The sequence below is a fragment of the Lepidochelys kempii genome, chromosome 4 (assembly GCF_965140285.1).
Source record: "Lepidochelys kempii isolate rLepKem1 chromosome 4, rLepKem1.hap1, whole genome shotgun sequence".
NCBI classification, from domain to species: Eukaryota; Metazoa; Chordata; order Testudines; family Cheloniidae; genus Lepidochelys; species Lepidochelys kempii.
Window position 1 is genome coordinate 52,204,526 of NC_136383.1, and position 15,950 is coordinate 52,220,475.

The 15,950-nt window shown below is 38.1% G+C and overlaps 1 protein-coding gene across 3 annotated transcripts in view; it reads right to left on the reverse strand.

Annotated features, from left to right (window-relative positions):
- Positions 1 to 15,950, reverse strand: part of INPP4B (inositol polyphosphate-4-phosphatase type II B) — a 481,293-nt gene that overhangs the window by 240,598 nt on the left and 224,745 nt on the right. For 2 of the 3 annotated variants that reach the window (XM_073341212.1, XM_073341215.1), the window contains 2 exons: positions 12,633 to 12,751; positions 10,415 to 10,531 (listed from right to left, as the gene is read on the reverse strand). The exons of the other annotated variant lie outside the window; for it this stretch is intronic. In XM_073341212.1, the coding sequence (XP_073197313.1) occupies positions 10,415 to 10,531; positions 12,633 to 12,751 (236 nt within the window). The remainder of the gene's footprint in view (positions 1 to 10,414; positions 10,532 to 12,632; positions 12,752 to 15,950) is intronic. 3 annotated transcript variants of the gene reach the window in all.

Sequence of the window (15,950 nt, forward strand, 5' to 3'; positions counted from 1 at the left end):
TTTTTTTTTTAAACCTCCTTTCTGCAGAAGGCACTTGCTCACTAGAACTGCCAGTTTCCCCTTGCTTGCTAGATTTTGGGCTAACTATACCTCTGCGGTCATGCTGCATGGTCTTGCTCCATTGAGGTCAATAGAAGTTTTGCCTTTCAACAGGAACAGTCTCAAATACATGTTTTATGGTCAAACAGTCTTCTACAATAAAAAAAATGTCTGTAACTCTCCAAAAGCACAGCTAAAATGTTTTGCCTCATGTTTTTGCACTAATGCAGTTTATTGAATTTATTGAACCCCAACAGGGATATTACAATAAACACTACAGTAGAACTTTGATTTTACAAACACCAATCTTTTGAATGACCAGTTATTCAAACCATTTTTCCTGGTGGTGGGGACGGAGGGGGGCATACAAGTGAGTCTGCAGATCGGACCCCAAAATTTAAATGTAATTCAGTACATTACAGAAATACATATCAACAGATAAGTAGCATCATAAAAATCCTTGTATATGCCTACTATGAGATCCCTATGGAAAACTAGGAGTGTGATGAACCAAAGTCAGTAGAAAAAGCACAAGTCCCAAGGCACAATAAAACAAATGCCAAAAAAGACTAAAAATAAACACACTTATGCAATGCATAATGAACTAGTATAATTTAATTCTATTTGGAGGATTCCTTCAAACTCAGAAGGGATGAAATGTTGATGTTTTGTTTTGTTTCCTCTGTTCAAACAGAATAAAATATGGCTAATACCTGAGTAAAGTAAATTTTATTTAGCATTTAAAGTTTCATGTGGCCCGGGAGATTGCTGGGGGTTGAGGAATTCCTCTCTAAATCAGACATTTATTCATGACAACTTTCCTCTAGTAACTTTAATATTTAACCACCTTTCGTGTATTTTGGACTCCTTATATCACCTGAAATGAATTCAGCACAAGCATCTGGTTGTACCAATGGTTATCTGAATAAAAAAATCCACTGTAGGGAAATATTTGTCCCCCTTAGATCAACTGTACGCTTCTGCACTTTGGAGTTAGGGATTGCTTTAATAAATATGTCATCTTTCTCTAACCAGGTTCATAAAGGGTATAATTAAATACAGTTTAATAGGGATTCTCATGGACCAGGAAAGACAAGGATATCAGCAACATTTAGCCTATTCCCAGCAAAAAAAAAACTTCCTCAAGATAGAAGTGTGATTATAAATACATATTTGTCATTTGAGAATGTTAATAGATATTTAAATATTGACTTTTCACTGTGTATCCCCTATACAGATAAAGATACACATGCCACCTCTTCTATATTTAAATTATAAGCCATTTGATCCCAACTGTCCCACATTTTATTCACTGAACTATGTATCACTTCTTAGTCACTGTGCATGTGCCACCTGAAAATGGAGCCTACTCCAGTACATGAAATATATGTACAGCTAACATTACATACATCTCACCCGCAATTTTCCTATGTATTTGGGGGATATAATGCGGAAATTGGTAGACACAGTTGGGTTGGACTGAGAGCTACTCTTATTATCAACATTGAGCTGTTAATAGCTAGGGTTAATAGCTAGCTTTACATATTTTAACTTAAAATATTGTTTTGATCATTCTAATGTTGTAAAATCACCAAAGGTAAATTATCCAGAGCACCTGATTAACTTAGGAGCCCTAAGTCCCACTGATTTTCAGTCAGGCTTAGACTCCTAAGCACTTATCTACATGGGGGAAAAAAACATGGAATAACTAGTGCGAAATAGGTAGTGCCGATTAGTTATTCTGCATTAGATCCCCAAGTGGATACTCTTACTCTGCACTAAGAGTGCGACTTTGGAAGTGGATTAATCTAAACCGCACAAAGGCACTCTCAGGGCTTGTCTAGGTGAATACTTAGTGCACAGCAAGCTGCAGTGTAAATCTACAGCATTCCAGCATGCCGCACACTAAATGTCCAAGTGGAACCTGCTGTTATGCACTAAATGTTCCCTTGCGTTCTTTAATTTGCTCCACTTTGAAACAGGAGTAAGTCAGTATGCACTAGGGAACATTTAGCGTGCACCATCAGGGTCCACATGGACACTAAGTGCACTGTAGATTTACACCCCACCTTGCCACACACTAACAGTTTGTCTAGACAAGCCCTTAATAAGAGTGTCCGCATGGGAAATTGATGTTGAATAGTTACTGAACTTTAAATTCTGACCCCTACGTATTTTACACTAACTTCCTCGGGACTTACATATAGACAAGTCCTCAGACACTTTTGAAAGTGAGAGTTAGGTTCCTAAGTCACTTAAGATAATATTTTCAAAATTACCTAAGTATTTACATCAGATAGATGCTATAAAAACTGAAATAAATGCATATATATTAGACTGTGCATACAGGCCATAGGCATGTTCTTCTTTGCACCTACCACTGCTTTATGGTCATCACCACAGCGTGCTTGTGTCTTACCCTCCACAAACAGTTCATAAAACATCACATTAAAAAGTGAAAAGAAAAGGAGTACTTGTGGCACCTTAGAGACTAACCAATTTATTTGAGCATGAGCTTTCGTGAGCTACAGCTCACTTCATCGGATGCATGCCGTGGAAACTGCAGCAGACTTTATTTATACACAGAGAATATGAAAAAATACCTCCTCCCACCCCACTGTCCTGCTGGTAATAGCTTATCTAAAGTGATCATCAGGTGGGCCATTTCCAGCACAAATCCAGGTTTTCTCACCCTCCACCCCCCCACACAAATTCACTCTCCTGCTGGTGATAGCCCATCCAAAGTGACAACTCTTTACACAATGTGCATGATAATCAAGTTGGGCCATTTCCTGCACAAATCCAGGTTCTCTCACCCCCCCACCCCCCTCCCAAAAACCACACACACAAACTCACTATCCTGCTGGTAATAGCTCATCCAAAGTGACCATTCTCCCTACAATGTGCATAATTAAGGTGGGCCATTTCCAGAGTTGTCACTTTGGATGGGCTATCACCAGCAGGAGAGTGAATTTGTGTGGGGGGGTGGAGGGTGAGAAAACCTGGATTTGTGCTGGAAATGGCCCACCTGATGATCACTTTAGATAAGCTATTACCAGCAGGACAGTGGGGTGGGAGGAGGTATTTTTTCATATTCTCTGTGTATAAATAAAGTCTGCTGCAGTTTCCACGGTATGCATCTGATGAAGTGAGCTGTAGCTCACGAAAGCTCATGCTCAAATAAATTGGTTAGTCTCTAAGGTGCCACAAGTACTCCTTTTCTTTTTGTGAATACAGACTAACACGGCTGTTACTCTGAAACCTGTCATTAAAAAGTGAAAGTTTTTTTCACTTCTGGCTTCCAGGATCCATTCTATTCATAGTCAGAAAACAAAACAAACAGATCAGCTCCATAATCAGAGCAAGCTTAGACGATTTCAGCCAAGAGCGGTTTACTGGATGCTTCTTCTCAGGAAGAGAAAACCCTATATTATACCACAATTATCATTTGCTGGCTTGAATTTTTAACAACTCTTCACCCAGCTTTACAGTACTGGTATACAATTTCAGATGCAAATGTATCTGTGGTTATAAAAAATGTAATTATTTCTGAGAGACACATAGTGGGGGAAAGAACTGCATACTAGTTTGTTTTAATTTATCCTGTTTTCTACCTTAAGAAATTTATAATCCAATACTTTAGAAGACAACTAGCCTACATGTTCAAAATGGTCCCAGCTTCTTACTTTTATAAGAAAAAAGCAATAGCTGAATTCCAGACTGTTCCCAGCCATTCAAAATATGATTGTCTTTATCCTTTCAAAATTTGTGTCTAAAAATAATTTATATTAGATTGTAAATTTTTGGCTGTTCTAACTGAAGAGCTGAGTTCTGAACATACAAATTCTATTTTTGCCTCTATATTTTGTGGATTGATGCCCTTTTGTAAAAGCAGGAGATGTTTGAGAAGATAAATACAACAACATTTGACCTTTCATGGTGCTAAAGAATTCAGATCATAAATCTCAAAGTAATGGAACAAATTATTTAGTAGGAAAATTGTTAAAATTATTTCCTTTAGTCTAGAATTGGTTTTTTGGGGGAAAATGAAAATACACTTTTGAAGAATAAAAGATAACACATGATGCTAGAACAAAAAGTAGCATTTAACTGGATACCTGCCATTGCTTCTTTCTGGTTTCACACACATGCTTTGGCTGTGAATACAGAAGGTACTAGCAACACATTTTCTCTGTAAACGAGAGGCCATTTTTGAAATAGAAGTGGTATGTCTTAACTCCTCAGGGACCTGTTGCGATTTGACAAATATACAAAATATCAAGAATGAACTGGATGCAATCCAAGGCCTTGATCCTTCAAAGGAGCTGAGGGCCACAATGATCACTGGGAATTTGAAGCATTCAGCATATCAACAAGGGAGCTCAGCAACTTGAAGGACTGAACTCCAGATAATTACACTCCCATCAAAAGAGTTCAAAAGACAAAAATAGAATTTTCTTTAGGAAAAACCATTTCTTTAACCCTTTTCTCCTTTCACCAATGGATGTTGTCCCTCATTATCACTGCCCGTGGCCTGGGCCCATTTGGGGCCTGATCCAAAGTTCACTGAAGTCAATAGAAATACTCTGATCCAAACCCATTGACATCAGGTCATTGGCCAACATGTAAATACGGTTCTGATTTTAGCTATAATCACTACAGATTGAAAAACTTAATTATGAAGACATCAATAATGATTTTCTCACGTGTCAGCTCCTTCTGGTTACCTTTTACATTTCTAGCCAATTTCTATAAGACTTTCCTATAATTTACTCAGGAATAAGTGTAAGGTATCAGCAATTCATGATGCCGTTTTTAATTAGTACGCATATCAATCTCCCAAATGTCTGCAATGTCTAGACCTGTTTGAACAGAGCTGCGTAGAACTGGGTCAAATCCAAACAAGATCCAGGAGAGAGTGTTACACTCTTTTGGGAGCCTCAGCGTGAGATTTATCTGCCTTAGTCTTTTACAGATAATTAAAATGAAGCTGTTTAAAAAAACTAATATTCTTCTTTAAAAGAACACAAACTTTTGTGCCCATCAGCTTCAATACTTCTTGCAGTTTAAAAAAAAACTTTTCTGTGAATGTGATGTTCACAAAAATGAGGAACTAACAGGAATTGCTAGAGGCAAGCATAGTTCAGGCAGGTGATGTGCAAGCTTTCACGTACATCTCTGCTAATGCATTTCAAATCCTGATCTGCAGCATCTCTGGTATTCCAGCCTTGGGCCTCTTTAGCAGAGATAGCAAATTGTGCCCAAGTGTGTGGTGGTTTTGTGATATAGATCAAAGCCCACTAGGGAACATGGAACACTATCAGTTTGGATTTGGCTCCAAAACTGACTTATCTTAAAATGCCTCTTATACCATAGAAGTTCTTCATTTCCAATTACCCCAATGCCATTCATTATTAAAAGGGATATTTGCAATGGCAAGAAAATAAAAAAGCTGATACTGCCCTTTTAAAACATGCATTACAATCAGAAACATATTTTTCCCAGTTTCCATTTAAGTTGTTTAACAATTTGATTTATTTTTATTTGTTGCTGTTAATAATAAATAGAGATGTTGAGATAAAAGAAATGAGAAACCAAAGGCAGGTGGAATGTGCTATGTCCTATTTGCCTTGTATGCCTCCTGTTTCTTATTGCTCTAGGAATGCAACCTTAGGATGGCTGTTCGTATTTTACAAGCCCCTCATTAATTCCAGTTGTTGAGTCTATCCAAAAAGGGTTATTTCAGCATGCCAGCATTTAATTTCTGCACAAAAATCATAGGTTCATTTAGATTTAATCCCAGAATACATAAAGTTCCTCCTTTTAAGTTTTACATCGATTTTATACTTCCAAATGTTTTTTTAAAAATGAGAAGAGTGTGACCTCACCACATATACATTTTATAAATAAATGTATATGGGACTTGGAAACAAGGCTACATAAATATTGACAACTGTGGGCTAGAATATTCTGTTCCTCCCGTTCTCTGGGCCTGGAACTCTCCACAAAAATTCCTTGCAGAGATTCCCAGAGCATCCTGTTGAATGATCAGAGTAAACACCATTGGATCTCCTCCATTGCGGGTAGATCCTTTGGATCCCGAGAAGGCCAAGCCTAGTATACATGTGTACACTGGCTTCCAATGAGCCCCCAGAAGTATGGCTCCAGTTCAGACATGCTGTCAGGGTCTACCTGTTGAATTGCAGTCCCCAAGTTCCTTGACTTTGTATTACTTTTTCCAGGTAACTTCTGCAGTACCAGAGGTGGGATGAGAGGCATCCCTTCCGGCCTCAGACCTCCTTCTCTCTATCTCCTCCTGCACACAGACCTCTGCAGAGGCTGGAGACTGGAGCACCATGCTGAAGAAGCTCCTTAGCCTCCCATTCATGGGGAGAAGTTCAGATCCATGTGTTGAAGGTCCCTCCCCATGCAGGTCAGGAGGATATCGCCTGGCCCCATAACATGTCATACTTATTCTCCATAACACTTTCCTTCCAAATCTCTTGTAGCATTTTAAAAACAAGGTAAGTAGATGTGATTTTACCCATTGCACAGATGGGAAGTTTGAGGAAATGAAATCACACCAGTGAAGCAAGCCAGCAGCAGAGCTAGGAACAGAAGAACCCCCTTATAAAAACTATATACAGTATTTTACAATAATTGCCTAAAACAGTGCACTCACACTGTAGTAAGCTGTAGTGTTTGGGACAGTAACTACAGAATCAATACAGTATTTTTAATTTTGATACGAGTAGGAGTCCTGACTCTTAGTCTAATAACTAAACATGCTCTCTTCCCAGCTGTAATTTACATTAATCTGTTTCACACCTTCTATTTTCTGCAGCTCTGCTGTGCATATGATAGTATTATCTGACTAGCGCTATATAGTATTTCTGAAAAGAATGAATCCCTTTCAGCATTAAAATTTGCTGGACCAACTTGTGCAAACATGGGCATGCTATCCTGAAATCCATTTAAAAACCTTTGCTGAAGTTAAGAATTGTGTACCTATATTAAAAGGGAAATCCCAGTATTTAACACGCTGCATATTATGCCTTTCTAGTACTATGATCTATAGAACAGCTGGAACCCAAACATTAAGACAAAACTCAACGATCGAATCTTAAAGGCAGTCTGACTTAAGTCAGTGAAACATAAATAAACTGGCTTATGGCAATATGGAAAGAAAATCTTTGTGATGTGGAAACATATGTCACTGTACATTTTTCAGAATGTGGCAGCAGCCAGTGCCTTGTATGCATGGCTTCACTTGTTAAATTTAAAATTACAGCTTTTGAATTTCAGAGTTAACCTGAACTCATTGAATTAACTTCTTTATTCCAGCTACATCTTCAAAGTAAAGTAGAAATAGCCTTATTTTTATTGAGATTTCCATTTGTATGAAAACCTTCATTAACAAAACATTCTTCCTAACCTACACCTTTTAAATAATAAATGTTCTGTTTCATTATATTAAAAAGTTATGATTATAGAAAATGTCACACAGCCAAGATGCAATTGTGGCCAACGTAATAGACAGATGCACAAAAAAAAATGTGAAAAAGTGTGGCTAGAACACCCAGCGCGTCAAGTACAATAAATGTGGTACCAGCTGCACAGTACTTAAATATAATTAAATTGCACTTGTTATATATATGCAAGTTAAATGGCAGGCCAGAGAGAAGTTAACTGTCTGCTTTCTGATTCAGGAATACAGACTTTGCAGGGATAATCTCAGATCTTTTTGAGTCAACTGTTCAAAAAGGGCAACTATAACAGCACACTCCTAGGGCCAAAACATTCTGATATTCTCACTATGGGTGTACCCTCTGTCTTCAGCGTGACTACTTATGTGAACAAAATTTGACCAACAGTTTTTGAATTATGCTAGGAACCCAGTAGGTTTGAAAATGAGAGCCAACATCCATTGATAGAATGGGGGGTTGGGCAAAATAAATGAAAATTCTTCCATACATTTAGCTCTGACAGTTAAATTCCAACACTCAACAAACTTTAATACATGCCAAATTTATCTTATTTTAACTATTTCAGCCCCAACTGAAGTAAAGGAGAAACAATAAAAAAAATAACTAAGATGGTGGAGGATAGCAGCTTTGGTTTTTGTTCTTCCAAATCAACTTTGTTCATTGATGGATGCAAACATGATCACCTCTGCTTTGTGCCAGTACAGACAAATCACTAATTTTTTTTCTAGCTTATTTACCAGCATGTATGTATGTTTCCAGTCATTCTGGGACCTTCAGATACATTGTGGGTGGTCCACATGTGAGGATTCAGATATGATACATCTCACAACTTACTTAATTTTTGTAATGTTGAACCCCAGTTGTAATAATGTACATTACAACTGCTACAAATATTCGTAACATATAAAGTTTTTAAAATAGCAATTTAGTAGGAATGAAATGTGGTTCTACAGGAATGCCATACGGTCTATGGAATTTAAGAAAGAGAAAGAATTTCTCTGAACTATCCTGCAGAATTCCACAGCACAGAGAAGTACTGAATTCTATGGCCTCATTTTAAAAAATATGGACAAGTTATCAAGTGATGTTAATTATACGGGCTAGATTGTGCACTCTGCCCTGCATAAGGGGTAGCATATAGGTGAGTCACTCAAGGAGCAGTGCAGGGAAAGCACCGTGCCTTAGGGCTATCCCCTTGCTCATATCATACTGCCCATACCAGCAGCAGATTACTACTACCCACCATATTGACTCAGCCGCTCTGTCTAGTGCGCTGATGATGAGGAGGCATAGTCAAGGCTTTACCACCCAATCCGCATCCCTCCCTGTCCACTTCTCACCCACGTCTTCAGAGAGGATGATTGGGAAAGAGCAGGAACACCATTTATTCCCCTTTATGCAGTGCTTAATCTGCAATGAAAGAGGAGCCGGAACTCAAGCTATTTTTTTTAACATAACTTGTATCGCAAGCCCAGATTTCTGTGCCCAATCTGTAAAAAAAACCCTGTAACTGTTTTTATGTTAAATTAATACTTCAATTTTATCAATCATTATATTAGTTGAATATCTTTAATATATTAGAAATAACTTTAGAACACAAGAACGGCCACATTGGGACAGACCAAAGGTCCATATAGCCCAGTATCCTGTCTTCCAACAGGGGCCAACGCCAGGTGCTTCAGAGGGAGTGAATAGAACAGGTAATAAACAAGTGATCCATCCCCTGTTGTCCATTCCAAGCTTCTGGCAAACAGAGGCTAGGGACACCATCCCTGCCCATCCTGGCTAATAGCCATTGATGGACCTATGCTTCATACACTTATCTAGTTCTTTTTTGAACCCTGTTATCCCTGAACCTTGATCCAGGAAATCTATACAGACACAAAAAATTCCAAACACCATTCTTAAAATACATCCCACATTCAAAAGAAAACAGATCTCTAGGGGCCAAAACTCTTCCCAGATATACTGTTGGCTCTCCACTGGCCTAACTTAATTTACATATATACAAACAACAAACATCACTCCCTTTCTTTTTAAGGAAACACCTATGCAAATGAGTACTTCATTCATGTGAGTAACTCCTGTGGCACCATCAGGATATAGTTAAGTTGTATTTTTATTTTCTATCTGAAGACTCTAGATAATGAGCTTGGGTACTGTTGTTACTATACATCAGCTTGTACAACCCTTACTCATATTAGTGATTAATTACTCACATAAGAAGTTCCACTGATTTCAATAGTCTATTCCTGCAAGTAACTACTCACTGCATTAGAGCTTCTCAATCTGGTCCTATAGGGTTTAAATTTAGATTTTCCTGTGACATATAGTATGTCTTGTACCCTTCACTATTGATCACAACGGTGTGCTGAGGGAGATACAGATATCAATATGCAAAACATTTAATCAAAATGCAATTAACCATTACCTTTCTTAAATCTCAAATAACAGGCTTTAATATTGTTTTACATGACTCGTATTACATGATCAGTAACATATTTCCGGAAAGATTATTTACAGTCTTATCTCAACCTATTCCATATGTTCTCTGCCAGCAATAAAAAAGGCACATAATAGTAACCTTTTCTTCCCCAGAAATACCTACACAATTTTATAGAACAAGTTAAATAACAGTACATGGTCCATCTGAAGGGGGGGGAGAGGAACATTCCTGTCAATAATTTCTCTCCACTTTTCTAACCATCATGAAAAATATTTAAATATATTTTTAGAAATAAAGCAAAAGCAACTCTGAGTAATCACTATATATAGTCTTCAGTTTCCAAAGTTACTAAAAGGGGGGGGGGGGGAGAGAGAGAGGAAGCAAACATTATGAGGAAAAAGTCTGAATAATATTTATGAAAGAAAAGGAGCTAGATACTTACCGTGTCCTGAGATTTATCTTTGACATCATAGACTGTTAGTTTTATTTTAGTCTCCTCATAGATAGGATATTCCGGTGGGAATGCCACACCAGTCAAAAACAGTGGGTCTCTTGTTCCCTGTATTACACAAGTAAACAGCTCAGATTCAGTAAGGTAGCAGCTGTGTACTGTGAAGTATGTAATTATAGACGAGTGTGCAGAAACTATGGAGTTCTAAAGAAATATATCTGCTACAGTAAAGAGAAACCTGAACTGCCAAATGCTACCAAAGTCAGCAACATAAAACTTAATGGCATAAAAACTTAATCATACTGAAAAGAGGTTCTTTTGAGATATGCAAAAGTCTAGCAAATGATGACAAATGCCCTCAAGTGGCCCTGTCACCATACATCAGTACTCTTATTAATGTTCAGTGATAAACAATTCATTTTTAAAGTAAGACGTTTTATAAAAGCGTTTCCTGGAGGCTAACAGTTACTACTGTGGACATAGACATAATTTGTGCAAACAACTGAAGATGTTGGTTGATTAAATCACCCAAAAGAAAGGTCTCACAATAATATCATCACAATTTTTTAAAAATTGATCAGCTTAAGCATCATGCTGACAATTAACTCAATTTCTTAACCAATGATTACCTTCTAATGTTAAAAATGTAAGCATTGATTTTTGCACGCTCAACTCCACACTTACCTCAGACTCACTTATAAAATAACTCTATACCTATATAAGTAGACCTTCTGTTGCTAAATATCTAGTTCAAAATATCTAGTACAAAATATGCAATCCCCTAAACATTATTTTTAGGCTACAGACTTTGGATATTACATTATCTTCTTTTAAAAAATAATACAACAGTGGTGTGTGATGGAATCCATAAAACTGGTAGTTTTCTGATTAGCTCTAACAATTTCAATAGCGCTACACTGGCAATTATAGTAAGTTCTAAGATATGAAAACTTTGAAACATACCATATGAAGCCCTTGTTGTCATTTCTTTGGCATAAACATATATAGAAAGTTTTTTATTAAAACAAACTTTAAATGTATTTTAAAAATTATTGTAAAGATATCTTTAAATTTCCTAATAATTGAGAGGAAGTTTTTAGCATAACTCACATAACGTTTGTCTGGTGTACCTTCCATTTTTAACGAAATCCACCAACTACTAAAAAGGAAGTGTCCTAACCACAGACACCCAGAGCGTGAACATGACAAATTCAGAGCTCTGTTCAGAATCTGGGTCATACTCATAACAGAAAATGAGTCTACTTCTGTCTGAATCATTTATTCCACCTACAACAGTACATCAAGCTAGACAGTCTGCACTGAACCATTCTAATCTGTTGCAGGCTATTTGAGTGATGCAGTTTCAGGATGGCTGACGGTTCAAATCATGACAACTGAATTAGCAGTCAGCTGGAATCAGAAGATCACACAAAGTGCTTATGAAACGTTCCTATGGCTTAGATTTATCAAACAGCTCACTTTATCTGTTAAAGTAATTTTGAATTTGTATTTGGGGGAACACTTTCCTGCTTTTAATAACCTTCTCCAATATTTTGTACATGAAAAGTTAAGTTTATGCTACATAGTTTCACTTATGTAATTATCATAGTAAATAAAAACTTTACTGTTTATGAAAATGAAATTTCAGGGGGAAAATACAAGGGCTAGCAAAGCAACCATGCAACTTTTGCTACAAAACGTAAATTAAATTAAATTATTAAATCTATACATCTCCTTTTCCGATCAAAAAACAAATACACACTTTTAAAACCTGCAAAAATGTCAAGTTTCCAATTGAGGGGAGAATAAAACAAAAATGAAAAGATAACACATTACATAATGTGTAGTACTTTCTTCTGTGATTAAAATGTTTGCACTCATATTTTAGCTTATTTTTACATACCTTTGTTTCTTAATGAGAGTAAATATTCTCTAGCTCATTCTAAAGCTATGTCTGAAGAGCCAGACTATTCTTTATGTCTCCTGTTAGAAAAATAGACCTTTCATGAACAGGCAAGTTCATTTCCGACTGTTTATCCTGGTTACATGCCAAGAACTGCAGAACATTCTCAGGTATGCTTTGCTAATAGCTACAGCATAGCTTGCCTACTAAAGACCATGCACTAACTTGTTTCAGCTGTTCATTTACTTTCTAAGGAAATAATATGAAATTTAGTAATGAATGGTAATGTAATAAAAGGAAGCTCACCTCCACAATTTCAGTGCTTGAATATCTTGTCAAAGTCTGTTCTGCTGGATGTACTACTGAGATCTGTACAAATGTATTCAGCTTCCGATCACGGGCAGTAGCCACTAGATCCTTGCAGGCTGGAAATGGCACAAGAGAAAAAAAAAATCTCTAAAAACAAATCAGAGAAAACTCTGACATGGGACAAAGCAGACTAAACTACAGCTCTGGATTAAATCTCTGAAAGACTTGAGCTGATTTAGCAGAGGAAGTCCCTTGGAAATAGTTTACAGAAATAGGAAGTCACATGCTGCAGAGCTGAACTGAGATTTCATTTCTACTAAGCACATCTGCAGCTCCTGCAGGACTTCCCTGCCAGAGGCTCATCAGCTCTTTTATACGAACACATGCACACGCACAGGCAAACTCTGTGACACTGGATAACTTCAAAGTTAAAAAATCAGCTTATTTGCCATGAAATCTCTCTCAGGCAGCCTTACTTGGTCATCTTTTGTCTGACAAACTTTATGGTATTTCACGGTTTCTGGAAAATTCTAAACCAATTAAAATTTGTCACTGATTACACTGGTTTAGATGTTCTAACATCACATTATCAGTTTCTTGATTAGTATTAATCACAGGGCAAAAATCTACATTTTTAAAAGCAACAACAAAAATCAACTGTTCTGTCAGTGACTGACAGATATAAATGGGAAGACTAATTGCACTCTGGCTATAACACATCATTATTAAAACTCATTTTACTGGATAAATATGGAGGAATTCAGTTTTTAATTAATAATGAGCTTTCAGTCTGGGCTGAAAAATACGCAGTTAGTGCTTCACATAGCCATGCAAGTGAGTGAGTTTACTTTCCAGACTCAGTCTCTCATGTCTTCTAATAGAAAGAGCAGAAAGGGCTGCAAAAGCAGTGCCTCTCACTTCCTTCAGTGGTGAGGAGCAGGAGCACAGCTGAGCTGCTCTGCAGCAACCACCATTGCCATTGGGGACATGAATTGGCTCCAGAGCTGAATGGAGCCCATCCAGCTCTCTTCAGTTACAAAAAGTTCCTACAATGTGGGGTGTAATGGGATTTATAGATTTTTCAGTCCCCACAGCGGTACCCTAGAAACCCTGCCAAGCCAGGCAGAAGTTAATTCCAACCAAAGGTTCGGGCTGATCTCAGGGAGTTACTGCCAGCTCGGAACTTATTTAAATGCCTCTGACCTTCAGGCTCAGCACCTTAAAGATGAGCTGGGTTACTCAAAGAGCAGGCAAACAAGCTAGCTACCTGGCTTTGATAAGGAGGCAAGATGGGGAGTTCTGAAGAAACAAACACATACCTAATTTGGTTTGTATTTTTCTGCTGTGTGTTTGGAGTTTATTGTGTTTGGAATGCCTTATAGACAACATAAAAGGAAAGCAGCCAGAAACTTTCATCATTTTCGTATTATGGTTAAATCAGAACCTGGAAATAATAAAACGTAAGCCCCAGACAGTATATTGAGGTTTCTTTTTAAATCTGGATTGCCAGTGAAATCTATTGCTAGACACTCTAACACTGGTCCTACCACATCTTAGTACTGAAAGTAAGAATATGGACAACCTCTCTACATGAAGACCACCTCATGAAATGGATGATGTAATGGCAACAGAGCCAAAGAGCTACTCAGCAGCAATTTCTGGAGCCACTGCTTTAAAAGATCCCCAACTCACTGACATGTCTATAACTACCAGCACCACCCTATCTGATTTGGAGGCCTACTTTATTATGTTTGAAAGAGTGATTATCGCATCCCAGTGGGCCAGATAGACACAGCCTACCTGAATTGCACCCTTCTTGAAGGATGACGTAAAGCAGTTTACAAGGCCCTGAACAACAAATCTGCCCAGGAGTATGAAGTAGCTGAAGTTGGCAATGCAAATTCCAGTCACAATTATTCCTCGCAAGGTCCTGATCTCAAGCCATCACCCAACCCCTAAAGGGCAAGTCTATCCTGTGACACCGGACTGTGAATAGCTCAGGGAGTCTACTGTTCTAGGAAAATACCTGTACATCCTTCCAGGGAATGTGCAAGACTGGGTCATCAGCATAAGCTGGCACTGTGTCAGAAGCATTCCAGGCAATGAACAACATGCTTTGACTTGAACTTACAAGTCACTTCAACCCAGATACCAATCCTGAAAGGAGGGTCCAGTCTTCTGGAAATATGATGAGCCATCAGAAATGATGGGGGAAAAAACCATTAGGCTATCAGAGGAGACAGGTGAAAACAGACAGATACTCAGAGCGATTTCAGAGTCCTACTAGGGAACCTTCCACTGGCCAATTACAAAAGTAACTGTCAGATTACAGAGACCAAAGAGATCCATTTGACTAACTGTTTTAGTTGTGGGATTGTATGGAATAGTGGACAGAGGCTTTTGTGAGCTGACCAGTTGGGCAGGGGGAAAAAAAAAGGATAACATCAAGTCTATGTAGACCCAGTGAAGATTTGGTAGTCTCAGAAGTAACTCATGTCTGAGTTAGACTCTGGCTGTGCCCAAAACACCAACCTGGTATAGATCCTGTGCAGATCACTTGTGTCCATGTAGTCTTATCTCTACGAGCATCCTGATCAAAGCAGTGAAGGTTGGGATTGAGATTGCTAGCAAGGTACCTTGGATCATCGTTAGGATGGTTTCAAACACTGATGGGGCTGAACCAGATGATAGCAAGGCTGGGAAATAGTGATTGAAGATTTGAGGTAACATTTTCAAAAGTGCCTAAGTCTCATTGTAAGTTAGTGGATTTGGGGCTCTTAAGTACCTAAGTCACTTAGGCACGGTTGAAAATTTTACCCTTGACAAGTCTCCCTCAAAATTTACGACACCCATTCTTGATCCCAGAAAAGTCAGAGAGGAAAGTACGCAGTTTTATTTTCAGGTCAGTTTGTGAAATCCCCCAAGAATGCTGAAACTAGCCATGGTGTTACATCTTTACCAAACCTCACCTCAGAACTCGTCAGGATCTTATGATCTGATGTAGTAACAACATGAAAACGAGGTCTATCCACAGCTAACTATAATGGGTCCATCACCTGGAAGTCCCAAATTTTGCAATTTCCCCACTTTGAAACAAAGGCATTTGCTCTGTTAGGTAGAGTCAGACTGCAGACAAGCTAGTATACCACCAGCTCTCAGCACCAACAGATATCCAACCAGAGATCCTGCCATAGCTCATGCTCTGTCTTGTTCAGACTACCTAGAAAGAGACAACACGTAGTAACATGCACAAGCCAAATCTTATTGTCTTGGGGTTCACAAGACAATCAGTTTCTGCGCCTCCTGATCAGAATG